Source organism: Zonotrichia albicollis, chromosome 3 (assembly GCF_047830755.1).
Source record: "Zonotrichia albicollis isolate bZonAlb1 chromosome 3, bZonAlb1.hap1, whole genome shotgun sequence".
NCBI lineage: Eukaryota > Metazoa > Chordata > Aves > Passeriformes > Passerellidae > Zonotrichia > Zonotrichia albicollis.
The window spans coordinates 60,442,317-60,461,893 of NC_133821.1; the positions used below are offsets into that span (position 1 = coordinate 60,442,317).

Sequence of the window (19,577 nt, forward strand, 5' to 3'; positions counted from 1 at the left end):
ATCTCAAACTGTCATCAGTAAGCTAAAGCCTACAACTTATTCACTGAAAGGAAAACTACAACAAGAATTAGTAGCAAATTGTTTGGTAAAAAAAATACAATGCAAAACCTACATTATAGAAAATCAGAAAAACAGACTGGATGATATTTAGTAATACAGATTAGCTTTCAAATATTCAATTCCAAGTTCACAATTATTTACAGCAACTAAACAGATTGTATTAATTTGCTTTATTCATTAGAAGTGAAGAAATGGCAACTAACCGTTTAGAAAGGGGTGTGTCTGAAAAATTTGGCAAAAGACTCTGCATAAGGACTTTAGGAGGAAAAAAAAGTAGCTTTAGAGGGGATCTATTATGCTGCTTTCAGAACATAGCAGCTTTACTGTGTCTTTGCTACCTTAAAAGCAGCAGTGGAAATGTTTTCCTTGTATATAAAGCAACCCTGGTCACACAAGCCAAGTAAATATTGATTTTACTATAGCTGAGCTGGGAGCAGAAGTTAATTTCAACAGTCTGCACAAAATGTTTTACGAATTGCTTTAAAAATATTTTGCATTACAAGGTATTAAACCAGCTAAGAACCTTTTAAAATAATCTGAAGCTTAAAATGATTGAGCTGTACAATTTTATCAGGGTAGAAAGTACAGTTGAGAGAAAGAGAAACAGTATTAAAGGCTGCACATCAGCAGCTCATAAAGCCAAGCAGGATGCCTTCTCTCAATCCAGGGCAGGCAGTCCTGAAGCCGCGATGTTGGGGAACAGCTCGGGGCAACCTTGCAAAAGCACTGGGCTACAACCAGTCACCAGCACCAGAGGGAATGGGCAGGGATAGGATCTATGCACTCCAAGTTGGCATATCATATCATATCACGCGCCTTAATGTGGAGTTAATCAGACCCAGGACAGTTAACCCTGAGCAACACTATCTCAATAAAGAGGAGCTGTGCCATAACTACAGTACAAAATCCACAGTGCAGTGAAATTCAGCAAGACAGATACAAGCACTCTGCTTCCATCTGCACAAAGGATCCGGAATGCTCTGCTGACTGTCAATTATTAGCGAGGGCTGCCAGTGCACACTTGTGTGACAGCTTTGACTCGGGCAGACACAAGGACAAAGCTGCTGACTGCCACCCTGCCCCGCACGGAACTCGGACAGCACATCGCCCGATTTCTGCAGGGAACCCTCGAACCATTTGCTACTTTTCTGAACGCTTCGACAGAAGTCCAGCTCCGCACATAACAAGTGTCAGAGTGAAGGCATCTCCTTGCCCTGCAGCACAAGCCCCGGGTTCACCCGCTGGAAGGCTCAGCCAGGGAATTACCGCCATTCGCTCTCTCAGCTGCTCGCCCAGCGAAGATCAGGGCGCTCCACCCAGACGCCACACAAATGAGGTCACATAGCTGACCACACTGCTGCCAATTCCTGCCCTATTCATCGGGGACGAGGGCAGGAAGCAGATGGAGCCCTCAAGTTAAGGGTCGCAACATTTCGGTGTGAACATTAAAGCGAGCCAGCGGCAGACAATTCACGGCCCGGGGAGCACGGCCTGCCCGCCCGGCAGAGCTGAGTCACGGGCACCGCTCTGTCCCACACCGAGCAGAGGGACCGGGGCTGCGGCCCCCAGAGAAACACTCCCCCCCCTACAGCTTAAAAAGGGACTCCACGACAGGACAACAGAAAATATTTCCCACTTTTTCAGTACCTATGTGCATTTACGAGTTTAATATACATGAGAAGAGTTTTTTAAAGTCTTTCAGATCTTGAAAATAAGTTCACTTGAAGACCCAAAAGGCAAGGTGATGTAATTACTATGTAAACCTGTTTCTATTTACAAGCATGCTGTATTTCAGAACACCTACTTCACCTGCTGCCAAAAAGGAAATATACCATTTTCAAGCGTTTAAAAGCTAGAGTTGTTTGAAACCAAACAGATTTGAGGACCAACACAGCTGTACTAAACAACTAACAAGATCAGAGCCTACAGTAATATGAACAACGCCATAAATATTAGTTTGACTATAGTAACAGCTTGTGTGTGGTCTCAATTTCAAGCTGCTATCAGTGCATATGTCTTGAGAGAACACAGACAAATACCTTCCTACCTGAAAGAAAGCTTATTGTTTATAGGCTAGTGCTTCTGAGATTTCCAGAGCAACAAATGGACAGAAGCTAAATGCAGAGTTTCAGAAGACTATCTATCTGCTTGCAAAACACCTCAGTCATGTCATTGCCATGGCCTTTTACAGCTATTGAAAAGTAACACTCATTTCAGTCACTGGGATGGTGGCTGCACAATTAATTCACACAACAAAATGCAAATTGATCTCGCTTCTGTTTATAACTGTATGAATATAATGACAAAACAATATCTAGTCCATAATGCTAAGATGCTAACACAGATTATTCAATTACTGCAGAGTGCTTTACTCCACGAGTTAACATCTTACAGAAAAAGTTCCACAAGGCAAATCCTTTTGGAGAGTGTCATAGAACCAGCATCTTTTTCTGCCTCTGTAACACAGTTTAAGTAGCCTCCCCTCCAATAACAGCGTGAATTCCATCTGGGCAAGGCGGGAATTGAGGTGAAAAAAATATTTTATTAAATAATCACATTAAATAGTGCCACAACAGTAGAACAGGTATATGTAAACACAAAATAGCCCAATCATTTTCCTGCAAGAGTCTCAGAAATTTTACTAGAACAACAAATTATCTCCCATGGCATGGAACAGCAATGAAGAAAGCCCTTTTGTTTGAACAGACACAAAAAGTACAAGATCCTTTCTTTTTTCTCCACTTAGATAAAGAGTAAGCTTTGGTTCCATTTAGGCACCAGTAGCCTACCAGTGCCACTGCACTCCCAGTGTCTGTCACCAACTGGAGAGTTTAAGAGGTTATTAAGAGATTAGACTGTTATAAAGGTCACCCCACCAGATGAGCTACATTATTTAGAATTTGGTTTTAGACCATAAATCAATCTCTGACAAAACTTAATTGTGCTGTTTAGGCTTCAGAGAACAGAAGTTAGTCTTATCCACTTTGGTTTCACCCAAACTGATGCATTTACAATTGGTTACTTTATCAGGTGTGAGCTTCAACCTCCCTTCCTTCAGTCCCTGCCAACTCTCACAGCAAGCACACAACCAAAAAAGCCAAAGCCACACCTCTGCTGATGAAAAGCATGCCTGTTATTTATATTCTGGATTTCTGTGAAAAGCAAAGGACATGAAGAAACAATTACATACACACCCCTTCCAGCTTCTCCACCCATTTTTCCCTGAGTATTTCCAGTACTGCATCATTAAAAATCCTGTCCTCTCAGAGAATGAACTCTCCACCACAGCGCGCACACACACCCCCAATTTACTTTACCTTCAGGTTTTTTCCTCATGTTCTCTTCCATGCCTCTTACCTTCTAGCTTTTTTCAGATTTTTTTCCCTCCTATGTGCATTTCCAACACACAAAGAAGTGTGCAAAGCCTCAATTCTCTCACAGTCTCCAAATACAGAGTTTTAAAAAGTGAGATGACAATGAATGCGAGACTATGACTCTCTTGAAAAGCAAATGTATACTGCTACACTTTAAAAATAAGATTATAATTAAACAAATTTCCTGAAAAAATCCTGTTGCTTAAGAAAAATTACAACTGCAATTTATCCATCATAATCTATGTTCTTTTAAAAACTGAGGGTTCAACTCAGATTTAAACAGGCTCTAAGAAACAATTAGTAAACACTGTGCTCAATCATATAAAGCACCTGAGCAGCATGTAGCTGCTACTCACCTAGGAGGTTTATACCTTAGCCTAGACACCTGGAGCCAGATAAATCATCTGTAGACATACAAACATCACCAAATATTAATGTGTGCACTTACAGGCTAAAAAGACCTGAAGGATTGAGATGTAAAACCTCACAGTGACTGACCCTCCTGTTATCCCACAGATGAACATTTCAGAGGTTTCACAACTGAAGTGTTCATCAGTTAACAACATGGCTGGTTATAACTCCTGTCCCAAGTTTATGCTCTTCTAAAAATATGACAAAAAAAGAAGAAAGGAAAAAAAACCCAAGAAATATTCCAAAAAAACCTACACCAATACCTGCAGAGCCAGAACAAACAACTTCCATGAACAGCAGCCGAGGTTAAAACCAAGCAGATTGATTTTCTCCTACTGCTAACCTTCCAAGAATGATCAACTGCAGATGTCTCACATTTGAGGGCTGAATACGTGCAGATTTTGAAGAACACTAGATCTCTCCAACCTATAATTTACTGAGCTCTCCAGAGTCAGTCAAAAGCAACTCCGCTCACATTACTGAGTTTTCTTAACATTTTTGTCAGTTTCTTAAGGAAGCTTGGACTGAGCCGCAAAGGAAAAGTTTCTGCTCTCAGCTAAGCTGGCATATATCCAAATCCAACTCATTGTTCTAGAAGTAAACATACATGAAATCAGAGTCCCAGCCCATCATTTTATTCTAAATTTAGCCATTACATTGATAGATCTTCAGAGAATTTTAGTTTTCCTTTCTAAAAACCCATCTTCAGCCTCCAACTTTGTAACAAAAAACCCGCATCAAAAGTCAAGTGGATCAAATTCTTTATTGATCATATTCTGCTTTCTCAAAGCTCTGACACCAATTCACAAAATAAACTGTTTCCATCTGTCAATTACTGTATCTACATAGCATATTCATGGGTAACAGGAATAATCAAATTGTCTTTCTCTTGACAATCTGTGTTATTTGGCCCCACTCAAAAAACAGATGAGGCAACCCATGAAACTTCAGTCAGAGTAGGTATGAAAGATGGCAAAAGGAAGAGAAAATCATAATATCCCAAATTTCTTCTTTTCCAAAGCATCCCTCCACAAAACATTCTTTCCAAAGTACAGGAAATACAGCTCTCTTGAGATACCACCAAAATGAGGAGAAAAATTTGTGGGGTGTCAAAGAGAAGCTGTAAGTTTATACATTCAAAAGTACCAAAAGGCACACTAGGCAGAACTGTAAAGAATCAAAATAAGTAAATGCTGAAATCACCAAAATGTAATACATAGTTTAAGAAAATTAGGGACATGAAGACTTCCAATCAGACAGAAGGCTAAAATTTCTGCCATGAACAAGTTACTGTTGTAGGTGAAAGGGAAGCCCACGACACAAGCGTTACCAAGAGGATCTTATGTCAGCAGGTGTGACACAGCCAGAGCTCACACAAAACTTGCAACGGAGCAGCGCCACAGAAAACAGCCTTTCCCCACTCTGTTTCCTGCCATGCCTTCCACGACCTGCTCTTTTAGTGCAAATGAACTTTTGCAAAGTAAAGAAAAGCAGCTCTCATCAGGTGTAGAAGATAAAACAGACCCACATGCCAGGATCCTTTCATCTACCACAGCCCTCAGAGCACAGGGAAGCACTCACCCAGCGGAGTGTAACAGGTCTGCTGGTCAGTATCCCAAGGAGCAGCAACCTTGTACTTCTTCCACACAACTTTTTTGGCTGTTTGAACGCTCATGATCAAGCTCAGTTTTTGAATAACAGGAAAGTGAAGATGGAGAGGAAGTACACGCTAGTACCCACGCAAGAACTGCATGCTGGGACTCAAGGGGGAGGGAAGCGCTGGTTTTCCTCTGAGGGTTTGACACATTCAGCCACACAGGGACTGACAGGAACCAGTCAGGAAACCAACCTTTAAAAAGGCTGCACGTTAGCAAGTAACAGACCTCAAGCTAATTGAGATTTCTTTTCTCTTTAAAATCAGAGAAATATGCTGTTTTGCTACTCCTTATGAAAACAGGAGGACACTCCAGCTTTCAGAGAACTGGCAAGTTAAATTCTACAAACTGAAAATAGGAAAGCTGATAGTAATTTTCCTTTTTCTGTTCAAATCAAAATTTCTGGTCAAACACCATACTAACTTTATAAATCCTAAATATTTTTAGTATTCGTTCTGTAAAAAGTTTGCACTATCACTATAACACTTTTTCACACATTCAACAGAAGATAAAACCAGAACAACTCTTCAAAGTAAGCATCCACATCTTTTAATGGCTTTTCAAAAAAGCAAAAGAAATCTTAAACGTAAGATTATAGCACATAAAGGAAGTTGTACAAATAAACCTCCAATCAAAAATTACAAACTCTGATTAGGCATGCCCTCTCCATTGTGCAGCAATTCCAAACAAGACAGAGCAAGGAACAGTAAAGCAGAAAATTGGTAACGCAGGGCTATGATAAGATCAGAGTTATTTTCAAGTGGGCCTTTAAACTGTGCTTACCACCAGTACAAAAAGCAAATCAAATCCCTCTGTCTTCAAAAGCCTGTCACCAAATTTATAACCAAATGAAGAGGACTCCAAACACTGTAGTTATGAAAGACATTTCATAAGCCATGCTTTTGGATACTGAACTGTACAGAATTCCAATAGTCACAACAAAGTAATGCAAGAGGAGATTAGCTAGAGCACCTAAGTACAAGCACTCTAACCAGAGAGGAGCATTCTAAACCACAAAATTGGTTTCAAAAGCAGAAAGACAGAGGCTGTTTGATTTGTCTGCCTGTCTCATTGTATCATGCTATAAGACAAATGTTCTGGATACAGCTCTCTCTTCATTAATATCCAGTCAGGACAGTTTACTGTATCACACCCCAGACACTATTCAGAGAAGGGAGGGAGGGAGAAATCAAGATCAGATTTTCCTTTCAATTTTTGTGGGCCAGAAGTTGGTCTTACTTAAATTTGTGGGTTGGATGTTTTTTGCCCCAAATTCAAGAATTCCTCAAAGTTGAAGGCTGAAAGGCTTCACACAAAAGGAGTTTTGTTTCCATTAATGAAGACAACCGTACATTCAGGGGGCTAAATCAGATATTTGTATCCAAACATTTCTGTGAACCATGCAAACAGGACCAAAGTGGAAAGGTAATAAAAGTTTTAAAGCTAGGATTTCTATTTTAGAAACAAACAAGGATGTATTTTGTAATACATACAAACACAAACCTTACTGTGCCAAGCACTTCCCAAGCACAAAACAAAAAGACACTGCCAACTCCACCAAACAAATGATGAGAATTAGCAGAGAGACCTGCACATATGCCAGAAGCACATGTTCCTTTTTTCAAGTTTTGATGAGACTGGTCTAAATTCCCTAAGAACGCTCTCCTTGTGTATCCAGTACCTCACCTCAGTCCCTGCCGCTCCAAGGCCCACCCACGCTTGGCAAGACTGAGGAATAAACACAAGTCAGCTAGTTTGTGACAACAGTTCTGGGTTTACCACTTCTCAAATGAGGAAGTGATTGCAGTCAGTGAGAGCAGTTATAGAAACACCACTCTGACTCCATCAGTCCCCTGAACTTCATTCAGTGTGAAGGTTTTAGCGAAGTTGAGTAAATCATTCATGCACCAGAGCTTCCAGAGAAGCTCAGCCCTGAAGCTCTGCCTGACATCAGCAGCTGCCCCATGAACATCAGAGAAACCACTTTTATCTAACATCAGGTTTTACCTCAAAAAATCCAACATTTCAACAAGAATATACACTGAGAATATGTATTAACTTAAGGGGCAGGGGGAGGTTGTTACACTATGTCTAACTTAAAAAAACAAAAATTTCTTGCCTAAATGGAAATAGAATTACTAGCATGAAATAGCTTCATATCTGAACCCATCTGCAAAGAAGTTAGCTTTAGGATGGCAGGAATATTTTTAAGCTAAATTTTAAAAGTGAAACCATGGCCTCTTTGAATATCTGAAGTATTGGGTGTGAAATCCATACATTACTGCAAGAGCAGATAAACAGAAGAGAAATGGAAATTTCTGGTCAAAGTAATCTTTGAAGGTGGCAAAGGAAGACTTTTTAAAAAAGTTTTTACCTAACTCCAGAGCTCAATGTACTAGCATACTCTCTACCCATAAACCACTTCATTCATTAGGAGCAAGACGGTCTTATTTCTACTACTACTGAATTCAACAGGCCATTTGTTTAGTAGCTCTCTGACTGGAGTACGTGATCTCTTCTATTCTCTCTGGTGTTGACAGCAGTAATCAAATTTTGTACATGCCACTGGCCCTATTATAGTTCCACAGCAACTGGCTGGCTGCCTAGGCTTCTTATCATGTATGATAAAAAAGACCAGCCAAACAGACCAGCTGAAACTACTGTGGGAAGACAGAAGTAGAGGGAAGCCTAACTAGAAGCCTAGTAAGTAGGAATCATGGCTTTTTATGCTTGCCCATGTATTACAAAGCATGAAGAACAAGGCTACACTCAATACATGACAAGCTTGCTCTAACAGTTTTCAGAAAGACTGGAGCTTAGATGACAATTCAGCCCTTGTTGAAGAGTAGGTCTGAATGCCACACTTCATCTGTGAAACATTACTCATCTAGAGCTTAGTTCAGACAGCAGGGAATGGGAAAGCAAAAAAGCACCTAGAGGTGGGGGGGAAGGAAAAGAAGAGGGGAAAAAACTCAGGTAACTGTACCCATTCATTTGAAGGTGAGCTCATAAATACTTAATATCAGTTTTCTATCACAGCCCCAGCATATACACCGTCAGCACAGTGTTCAGAGTAAAATTAAAGTTCAGAGAGGCAAACAACAATGGGAGCAGAGGGCAATATCCTTTAATTATAAAACTCTCCTGTATGCAAGACAATCTATAATGAGATTGGTTTCCATTTCTTCTTTGCCTTCTGGGAGCCATCCAAAAGCTTTGAATGCCTTGACTCTGAGAAGAGGAAACTGGCTTCTTTTTCACAATCTGCCTCCTTCCAGCTGTGTTCCAAGTAGGCCTTGGGTAGCCCTGCTCTGAACTTCCACTCTTCCATTCAAGTCCATAAAGAAAAACTTGGGGTTATGGCAGAGGGAAAAAAACAAATCTAAGGGACTTCTTATGGGAGCAGAACAAGGAGGTACAAAGTTCCTCCTTCATCCTCTTTCTCCAAGGTGAGAGCCAAGCAAGCCAAGAGTTTTCCTAGAGGGGAAGCTCAGCCTTCCTCAAGGTTCCTGTGTTACCTGTCTAGTCCTACCCTTTATAATAAGCTATAATGAACATTTAGTTAAGAGCTTCTCATGCTGTGGGATTAACACCCCCTAATTTTGTTCAGGATGTTTTATTTCCCCACAACAACCTGACAACTTTTTTTGCTGGCTTGCCACACATAATCTGAATTAGCAAGCCACACAATACTTGTTCCAGCAAGCAAACAAGGGCTTCTAAGGAGATGCTAAGAAGGATGGTAGAGGGGCAAGAGTAACTTGAACAGAAAGTAATGTTGCAAATGCCTGTTGCATTTTGATGCAAACTAGTTATTAGAAACCCACAACACCAGCAAATTCACATGGAGAACACTGGGTTTTTAGAATTTCTATTGAAACCTTGTTTCACAAAGCCAGGTTCATGTAAGCATAAAGCTTTCTACTGAAAAGAACATTATCAATACAGTAAATGCCCTCACTACTGTTGAAGAGGAACAGAGTGTGTGGCAGCTAGTGAAGCACTGCAGCACAGATAACGCACAGAGATATCCTCTTGGTGCTCTCACAGGCAGCTCCAACACAAACCTTTCCAGCACACAGCGCTTCAGGCACTTGACACATGGGTCTCGTAAAACTGCATGTCTGTGGCTGCCACAAATAACTGACTCATCCTGCAAAAGAAATAATAGTAGCAACTGTACATAAATTGTAATGCCTTTCAAGAATCACCATAATTTTAGTCTTTTTTGATGTTCCTCTTACAGCTTCCCTTTTTCTTTTGTAAAAGAGAATATTTTGAATGTAAATACTGAGAAAATTTGTGAACCACATTAATCTTCGGAAAGTGCTGTTTACATTATGATCACACCTGTAAAACCCAGCCACATCCAAAAAGCACCTGCTTTTTACAAAACATCCTGGGCCACCTGTTTACAGCAACTCACAGGGGTGACAGGAAGTCCACAGGAAAAGTAGGAGCCTTCTGCATTTTGCTTCTCATTTAAAATGCTGATCACACCTTCCAAAACAAGGCTCCTGCCCATTCACAGGCACCTGTATAAAACAAATCCCAAAGAATCCATGACAGATGCACTGCTCAACACTTGTGTGCTCACATGCTGGGGGGTAATGTGTATTTCAGCTGAAGCCAGGCACTGAGCCCTGAGTGACAGCATGCAAGCCCAAGCACAGGAGAGGAGCCATCACTTGATCTGCCCAGCTCCTCCAACAAGCAATCCTGGTGGTTCACTGTTTCCAAAACCACTTGCCCTGCTGCACTGGGACAGACTGTGTCCAATTCACCAGCCAAGCAGCTGTAAGAGCAGCTGGTAAGCAACTCCACCCAGGACAGGCAACTGCCCTCAGCATATCCCATAGCACTAGGACTGCTGCAGAAAAAGGAATGGCTTCCAAAAAACATCTCATTCCTTTCTCCTTCATATGCCAGGACACAATCCAAAGCTTTGGAAGCAATGGTTTAGGCAAGCATACGAATAATTTACTTGTACTTTCCTGTCACTCATTTTGTAAACATCTGTTTGTACCTCCAAGAAAATAAACATGTCAAAGCTTCCTTGTAAATCCCACAGTGTTTTTTCCTCAAAGTATCTTCTGATAGATTCTTTTCAAACTCTTCCAGCTTTCCCCATCTAGACTCCACAGGGCTGTGCATTGATGTCTGCCTCAAGCTGGGCAGAGGGGAAGCAAAACATAGCATGAAGTCTGGAGAGGAGCTGTGGAGCAAGCAAATCTCTCCACTTGCCCAAATCTTCAGGCCTTCACTCCACCAGCTACAACCACAACCTTCATCCTAAAAGCTAAAACTCCTATATCCTACCATGGTGGGGAGAAGGAGGGGACATACACAGTTAAATATCATCACAGGCACATTTCAAGAGTGCCACACCCTAGCCAATGACCGCATTCACAGTCAGCAGGGTTGCACCAACACCGCGACTCCAAAGATCTGAAAGTTCGGTTTTCCATTTTTTAATGCCCAGTAACAATGCATGGGTGATCAGACAGCACCCTCTAAGACATTAATTCTTTAGCTGTACCATTTATAACAAGCTATTTATTTCCAAACTGACACTGAGTGTCACAAGCATACACATAACCAGTCCTGTTAAAATTAGTGATCAATTTCTTCCACCCAGACAGTCTACTTCCCCTTCCTGCTTGCAACAACGTATTCTATTCATGCTTCCCCACAACAAAAAAACACAGAGGGCAAAGAGGGACAGCATTGTGCAGAGCTGCCCTGCTTTCTGCAGGAACTATTAACAAAATTATTTGGACTTCCCAGTCTTTATACTGGGGATGGAAAGTTTTGCTCACCTGGAAAAGAGGGATCTGCACAAAGTCTGCATTAGGAGCCCCAAGTTTCCCTATTCCTTCCTTGAACAAGAATACTCAAGAGAGCTCCCTAAGTTAAACAGGCTGTCTTTTCCTAGTTCAGAGAGCTAAAACTCAGTAAGGAACTATTAGAGGCATGCTAAAACTAAGTCTGTTCCCTATGGACCTTGGTCAGGTCCAACACAAACACATGTGCAGTTAAACTCCCTGCTCCTCAGAGGACAAATCTGTCTCCTGCCAAGGACCCAAGGCAAACATCCTTTCTGAAATAGCATTGCTGTTATCAGAGTCAAAAAAGGAAAGGAAAAAAACCCTGAAAAATCAACCCAAAACACATCTACTCAGCTCAGTGCAGGAAGGCTGCACTGAGTGCTCAGGACTTAGCACAGTGACACAGCACCCAGCTTGGGTGCAGGCAGCCAGCTCAGCCACAGAGCAGCCAGCTTGGTGAGGGCAGACATCACACCATTCCTTCTGCATGATGCCACAGTGACAATGCAAAATTTTCTAAACTACAGAAAACCATCTTAGAATTACCTACACTGCTGCCACTGTATAAGCCTTCATGAAAGCCTCCTTTACCAAAAGGAGGGAAAATACCTATACAAAACATACTCCTGTCCAATCCTCTTTAAACCCTTTGGTTAATTTAATATAGATTTAATATAGCTCTTCTTAATTTGTCTCAATAGTTAAATTTACACTGCTAAAAGCTTACACAGCATTCACAACCTTTTGCCACTTATCTCTTTTTAACAGCTACAAATTGCAAATCATTGTGTGATTAAGGTTATCAAGACCTAAACAAGGTCAGAGAGTATATTTCAACAGATAATCCAACATTCAGACATTTTGCTAGGTATAACATTCTACAAAGACTGTATTAAAAAAAAAAATCATTGCATGAACTGTCAGGTACTAGAAGTACATCATTAAAACTATTGTTAAAATTAATGGCCTTTCTCTCCTCCCTCCCCACTTAGCACAAAAGAAAAAGAACGAGATAAAACCATGTGTTTTGTTAAATATTGAACCTACTGGAACCTGCAAAATAGCAGATTAATAAACTACTCTGAGGCTGAGGTCAGTTTACAGAGGAACCATCACACAGCAGCTATGGCAACACAGAACCACCACACTGCACTGCCAACTAGCAAAGAGAAACATAAGAACAAAGAGCAAAGCAACAAACAGCATCAGCCTGCTTTCTTAGGGCCACAGAAGTGAGAATTAAGGCTCTCAGAGGGAGTCAAGCAGTTTAACACAGCACTTCTGTGTATCGGGGGACTTGGGAAGGAGCATGGAAAAGAGACAAAGCATATGGCACAACTGAACTGCTAAAGAAATAACAGACCCACACAACTAAACACCAAAAAGCCTCAAGTCTCTCTGACAGTAATGCTATGCACACATTCAAAAACAGAGATCCAACAGCAGTGAAAATGATAGTGTATGTTATTTGGGACAGAATGTGCACCTATCTATCTCAAGCCACCTGCCCAGGTTCCCAAGCAGAGACTGGGAAGCAGCCCAATCTGAAAAGGCTAAGCAATAGCTGGGTTGGAACTCAATCCCACACTAGCTAAGGAAAGCTCACACAAGCCACAATCAGCAGAGATGTGGTGAAAACAGGACTAGGCAGTGGTAAGCAGCTGAGGGGCAGCAACTGATTCAATTTTGCAAGCCAGCAAAAGTTTGCATGTTTACACCCTTGCTTGTTTTCAAGAAACTTGCAGCAAGCTTTCTGTGTGGATACTTTGCAGGCTTCTGCTAGGTCAAATGGAAAACACTGAGCTCAGTTATTTGAGCTCAAGTGTGCGGAGGAGTAATTACCAAAGCTCCACTGGACAGAAGGATTGCATTCTTTTATTCTTCAAATGCCACCACCCACTAAGATAGGATAATAAAACTCTCAGAAACCTTGTAAGCAAATCCAGCAAACACTGTGCAGAAGTTAGCCTGCAATCAAATGGTACCCATCTCAAAAATTCCATCTGTGCCTCTCAAAGTACTGTGGCACAATGACCAACTCTGCTACTTGCTGCCGCCACCATCATGGCATGATGCCATGATGCCACCATCATCGTATTGGCATCACCATAACCAAGTGTTAGCTGGATTTAAAGCCTAAATCATGTGAAGGTTGAGAGAGAGGCCACATGTACAGTATATTCTAAAAAGTCTTCCTGTGCAAGATTGACTGGCAAATCATACTCATTCCTAAGCCAGACAAATGAAGCCCCAAAACACAACTGCTCTTTCACAATTACTGTGATGCAATAGATGCAACACAGCATTCCCACATAAATATTTAATGTCAACAATACACATGTTCACTAGCTGATTTTAAAACTATTTCAAATTTTTAAAGGGTTAACACCAGATGCACACACTATGGTAGTGATGTTATCGGTCACCTTACTGAAGCATCACACCTTGAACTTGATGTGTGAGCAGGCACAGTCTCATCCACGGTCTGAACAGCAGCTTTTCAGCTAGCCATTTCACACTCCCATTTTGTACTGCTGCTTATGAAGCCCTCTGACATTGCCAGCAACAACTTTACAATCAGCTCAATAAAATTTCAAGTTACTTTAACAAAAACATTTTAAGGCTGAAGCCTTTAATAATTACCTTTAAACACTTAAATTCAGCAGGAAATAAATAAACAGTGTTTCCATGTATTTCAAAAATATGTACATCGTGGCTATACTCACAATGAGAATGCAATATTAGCACCTTTGAAGAGACATTTTTACACCAAAGTGGACAGATGGAGATTCTGAGACACCATGCACCATCCTGCATGTTTAAGACCCTTACTTCATTTAGCAGATGAGCTTTTATAACCCCCCAGTCTCCATAGCACAGGAAACCAAGTGCTCCAAATAGCACACATTTACCAGTTTGTTCCTTATGTTGTCTTGTCTTTCCTACTACCTCTTTGCTTTTGTTACTGCTACCAAAACCAGAAAAGGTTTATTTTTTTTTTATTATTTAGGTTTATTTATTTATTATAGGGTTATTTTCTTACTAGTTTAACTTCTCCTGCATGAGCAGCAACAAGTTGCTACTGAAAAGTAAGCCATGTTTCTCTCTGCAGGCCCGCAAACACATCCAGGCAAAAACCACTTCAACTTCACAAAGTTCTCATTGAAACAAGTTGCATTAAACTTGTTCACAGGTCACCTTAAAAAAAATTATAGGTTGGTAAAACTCCAATATAAATAAAGGAGATGGACAACAAAACACAAACAAGTTGTAATTCACTCAAATATGAGTGTGCAAGTGTCTGTGACTCTGCCTTCAACTTGCCCTAGATTTGAGCACTTCTCTATAATATCTATATTCAACCAAACATTATAATAGCTTCATTACCAATCATTTAATATCTAACTGTAGTATTCTCACAATTAACACTGTCTCAAACTTTTCTAGTTATGTGCAGTTCCATCCCTTTAACTGGACTGGTTTAAGAGAGCTGCATGAACAAAGCATTATAAAACTTCACTGCTGCCGGGGCTTTGGTTTTTTGTTTTACTTTGTAGCATAACCACGGCATTGATGCTGTTTGTTTTCTTGTTAGTTGACTGTTTATTTAATTTTAAATCACAGCATTCTGACACATTCTCCCCCATATAATAAAGTTTGCCACAAGTATTTCAGGTCAGCCACAGAAAAAAGATAAACCCCTATTACACATCTTCATAAATACCATTTGAAAGAGAGGATTCACTGAATAAAGATCTTTACAGCTTACACTGTGAGATAAGCAAGGCAGTTTAGGATATGAGTGGCAAGGTTCAGAAACAGAACTTCATAGAGGTGCAAGTAAAATGTTTGTGAAGCTAATTAAAAACAACCTGCTACAACCTATTTTCTGGGAACTTTGCTACTAAATGCTTGTGAGACTCTGGGTCACTGAAAAGTAGCTCTAGTGTAAATGGATCTATACAACCCCAAAGAGTCAATAAGCTGCTTTTTCCAGGGGTTTTCAGAAATTTACCTTTACACTCAAGTAATTTCCCCAGCCCTGCAGTTTTCCGTCACCTATCTTTCTCCTTACGTGCCTCCAAATACTCCTTTACTCTTCTTGTAAATGATCAAAACCTCACAACTGTTAAGAAAAAAAGATGATCAGCCCTCAAAGTAAATCACAGGACAGTTCATTCAGTCTTCTTACTCGCATGTGACCATCAGGTGCTGTTATGCGAACAATTTTGTACCTACCATTCCATCATAATTATCTTTATCTTCCTTCCCTTGTTCTACCCCTGATCTACACAGATGTTCATCAGTCTTATTACCCTCTGTCAGGAGGGTCAAAATCAGTGAGGCATGCCAGTTCACTGCATTTCATCCTGTACAATCCCAGTGAAGTCCATATAAATCCCTATTAATACTGCATAGAAAACATGCATGTCTTCTGTTTGTCTTTTGCACCCAAGATCAGGCAGCTGGGATGAAGGAGCAGCAGAGAACAGGACATCTTCCTGGTCAGGATCAGATGTGACCACTGAAATTCTCCCACCAGCACACAAAAGCAAGAACAAGTAGACATGGGGAGAGAGGGGAGAAATATTTCCACAAGAAATCTAACTTGCATCAGATGTATGGTCTGATGGCATTCAGGCCCAGCTCAGCCAGGGAGCTTTGCTTCCTCCATCTGACAAACATGAGTGGAGAAGCTCCCAGGTCCTACCCCTTGTTGCCTTGTCCAGTAATTAGGAGGAATTGCTCCAACACATTTTAACCTCTGTATTTCAGTAACTGGCAAAGAAGTAGGACAGTACAAGGATACACATCCAATTGCAGTCCGGAAAAACTTCATGACTACCACAGGAAGAGCTGGAGCTCCTCTCAGTTCCTACATAACCATTCATTCAGCTCCCCACAGACTGTACAGCCCATTCTGGCCAAGAACACCAACAAGACTCCTATGACTTAGCTGGTTTGCCATTTATTTCACTGCTTCCGAAAACCAGTCTCACCATCAACCCATTTCCCAACTAAAACCAGCAAGTCTGCTGGGAAGCCATGTGAGGACAGCAGTGATGACAGGAGGGAATTCCTCATGCTTCATTTCTTAGCCATGGCATCTGGCCACAACCAATTCTACAGCCCACCTGTCCCTCAAAACCCAGGAATGGATTACAGACACAGTGAGGAGATCAAAGTCTTCTTTTGGCAGACTCTCCCTTCCCCTAAACCCCACCTCCGACAACAAAACAGAAGAGCCATGAGATTTGTTATGACTTGGAAGCATACAAAGCATGTTCAGGTTCTGTGGCTGCTGGGGAGCAAGCAGGTTCAAACAGCAGCAGCAATCCCAAAACAGTGCAGAGCCTGGGAAGTACAAATAGAGATGGTGAGCGATTCCAACCCAGCCCACTGGTAACAGAAATTATACAGGGGTCCTGAAGACATCAGTAATCTCATAGCTTTAGCCAGCTTTTCTCTGCAGAAAAATGGTCAAATTTTATAATTAAGTTTTATGGCTAATACCACTATGAAATGCAGATTTCCTTAATTATCTGTAAAAAAATTTAACATATATTACATTCCACTCTAAAGACTGCAGTATCAGCATAGGAAAAGAAGAAAAAGCAACCACAAATCAGGATAATGTTAGAAAGGCTTTGTGAACATTGCAAGTACAAAACAGCACTCTCATCTACCAGAACTTCACAGAAATATAGCAGAAGTGTTTCAGCACTATCAACCTGAATCTAAGTTCCCACAGTTATTTTGGAATAAGCCGCATGCCTTTTAACATAACCCAGGTTCAAAGATAGGCATTGCCAAGATCCACTTACTCAATCTTTCAGAGGCATCACTGTAGCCCCACCAAGTACCTTCCAGTTAAGCACTGCAGAGAGTTTAGCCCTCTATAATCAGTCCCTTCTCCTTTTCTGGCACAGTTACAGTGCAAAAATTAGTAAATGACACCTGCTGTGGCAAGGACAGATCACTACACATATAGAATCTGCTAAATTGGAAGGGACATATCAGGATCACTGGGTCCAACTCCTGGCCCTGCCCAGCACACCCCAAGAATCACAGCATATGACATATGCCCCTTGTGCCTGCATACAAAATTCAATATGAAAGTGGAAGCTAGGCAAAGTAGGACCATGTGTCTTATGTTTGCATTAACAAGTTATTGCCAGACCTTTGACTGCGATTTATGAACAATTAATGCAGGAAATGGAACAAAAAAAAATATCAAACAATTATCTGTAAAAAGCTAATAAGTCTAAAAAGCTGGGCACATGGTGGTGAACTCCCAACACAGTATAAAACCACAAGGAAACTATTTACATGACACTTAAAGGCTGAGTTAAGTTTTCAGTTCCACAAAGCCAAGGTCACAGGAACAAGCCCAGTGCAGAACCACAGGAGCCTCCCCAGCTGGGTGGGGACCTCTTGCTGAGAGTGAAACTAAAATTTTCCAACAAGTTCACAAAACCACCACTATCCTTCTTCATTCAGTGGAGCTACTCAAGCGCAACTTTCACAGTCACATACACAAGTAAGTACACAGACGAGGAAGGAGCCAAGCACACAGAAAGACAGGAAAATATAGCTCCAAGCTTCTAAATTCAGGCACTGGCCAGCAGGAGAGCCTTAGTGTATCCTGGACCACGTGGAAAAAAAAAACAAGTACCAGCTTTTCTCCAGCAGAGTCATAAGGAAGCAGTGAGTCCACATTCATTTTCAGAGCCCAAATGCCAATATCCAGACACCACATATATAAGTGAAATTGATGGATGTCAGAAAATGAAGACACACATGAGAAGCCTTGGGAGTCAACTTTACCAAATATGCAGAGCAGCTGAGCTCAACATTCATAAACAGTCATGAGAAGTGTTTGAGATTTCTTTTCATTTGAGACATCAGAGCTGACCAGGAAAGGGAATGGGCTGGGGATGGAAGGGAAACAAAAAAGAAATAGCAATGAATTTTATCACACATAGGCTGGATTCCCTCAGTTGTTCGCCTGAGATGCACTTTTTCTGTATCCACTACATGAAGTCTTGGATCTCATGAAGCAGCAAGCATGTCCCTGTGTCTGCCACTTCTGTTTTGATATCTCTGCCCCTTAAAAACGTTTTGCCAGTTGAGTCAAAAGATTTCTTTATCTCAGTTACGGCATTTAAAAAAAATGAATATGCAAGAATACATATTGTCCGCATGGCATTCGCTCATCCTGGAGAAAACATTCCAGTCACAACCTAGAGAATTACCATTCAAAAAAATCCAAAGACTTTGGGACAACATCATACATCAATTCTTATAACAAATTCAGATAGTTTTAAAAAAATTACAAATCACCATGTTTCTAGCAATTCTTATCAAAGTTTTCAAGAATTATCTTCTTATCTTCCCCAATGGCAGGAGCTGCCCACACAGTCTGGATGTGACAAGGGAACAAACCCATCCCTTAATAGTGGCCCAGTCCTGTCAGTGATGCACTCCCACTCATGCACACACACACACACTTGTTGCTAACTGGCTCCAAGCCACCCTTGTTGGCTGGAGAAAGCTCAGGGGTGTTCATCATGGGTTGCAAGAATTCCCAGCCCTGCACGTGATGGAAGAAATACAGATACATGCTTTAATATGAACTAAGGATTTGCCATACTCCAAGCAACTAACTGGAAACACCTCATTAAAGACAGGCTTTTAACAATCTTGGATCCACATATTGCTGTATAATTATTCTCAACTTGAAAGGACTGCATCATTTCCCAGGAATATCACAATCTCTAAATGCAAATCCTAGAAGGCAAAAGTAGATGGAAGTCTATGCATACATATGTGTGCACAGGCATATACAGCTATATAGTCCTCCTTCTCTCTTATCTAAGAGTATACACAACAAATGACAAAAAGCCACCCCCATCTCTTCCATCATTTAAAAACCACTGCCTCACCTTGTGGCTGTGCTTCTGTATATCAGGAGGAAACAGGCAAGCCAGTAAGTGTGTAATTGCATTTCTATTTTCTTTACCATTCACTTTATGAGGGGGAGGGGGAGGAACAGGAGCAGTTGAAAATGTCCTTCCCTGAGGGCTGAAACTCATGAAACGTGTTTTTTTCAAGATAGAGTGGGGTTTTTTTCCCTTGGAACTCTATCATTTCCATTCCCTAACCCTGACAATAACCTCAGTGGCTACATCTAATCACCTTGCTAATCCCCAGAAAACGTATTTAGTATTCAGTCTTTTATCTGAGCC

The 19,577-nt window shown here is 41.0% G+C and overlaps 1 protein-coding gene across 7 annotated transcripts in view; it reads right to left on the reverse strand.

The window, feature by feature from the left end:
* Positions 1–19,577, reverse strand: part of UTRN (utrophin) — a 347,871-nt gene that overhangs the window by 308,347 nt on the left and 19,947 nt on the right. For 4 of the 7 annotated variants that reach the window (XM_074537590.1, XM_074537593.1, XM_026794820.2 and 1 more), the window contains exon 1: positions 5,427–5,578. The exons of 2 other annotated variants lie outside the window; for them this stretch is intronic. In XM_074537590.1, the coding sequence (XP_074393691.1) occupies positions 5,427–5,520 (94 nt within the window). In that variant the 5' untranslated portion in view covers positions 5,521–5,578. Of the gene's footprint in view, positions 1–5,426; positions 5,579–19,577 lie in introns of those variants that run through there. One more of the 7 variants, XM_026794821.2, reaches the window with a different exon arrangement.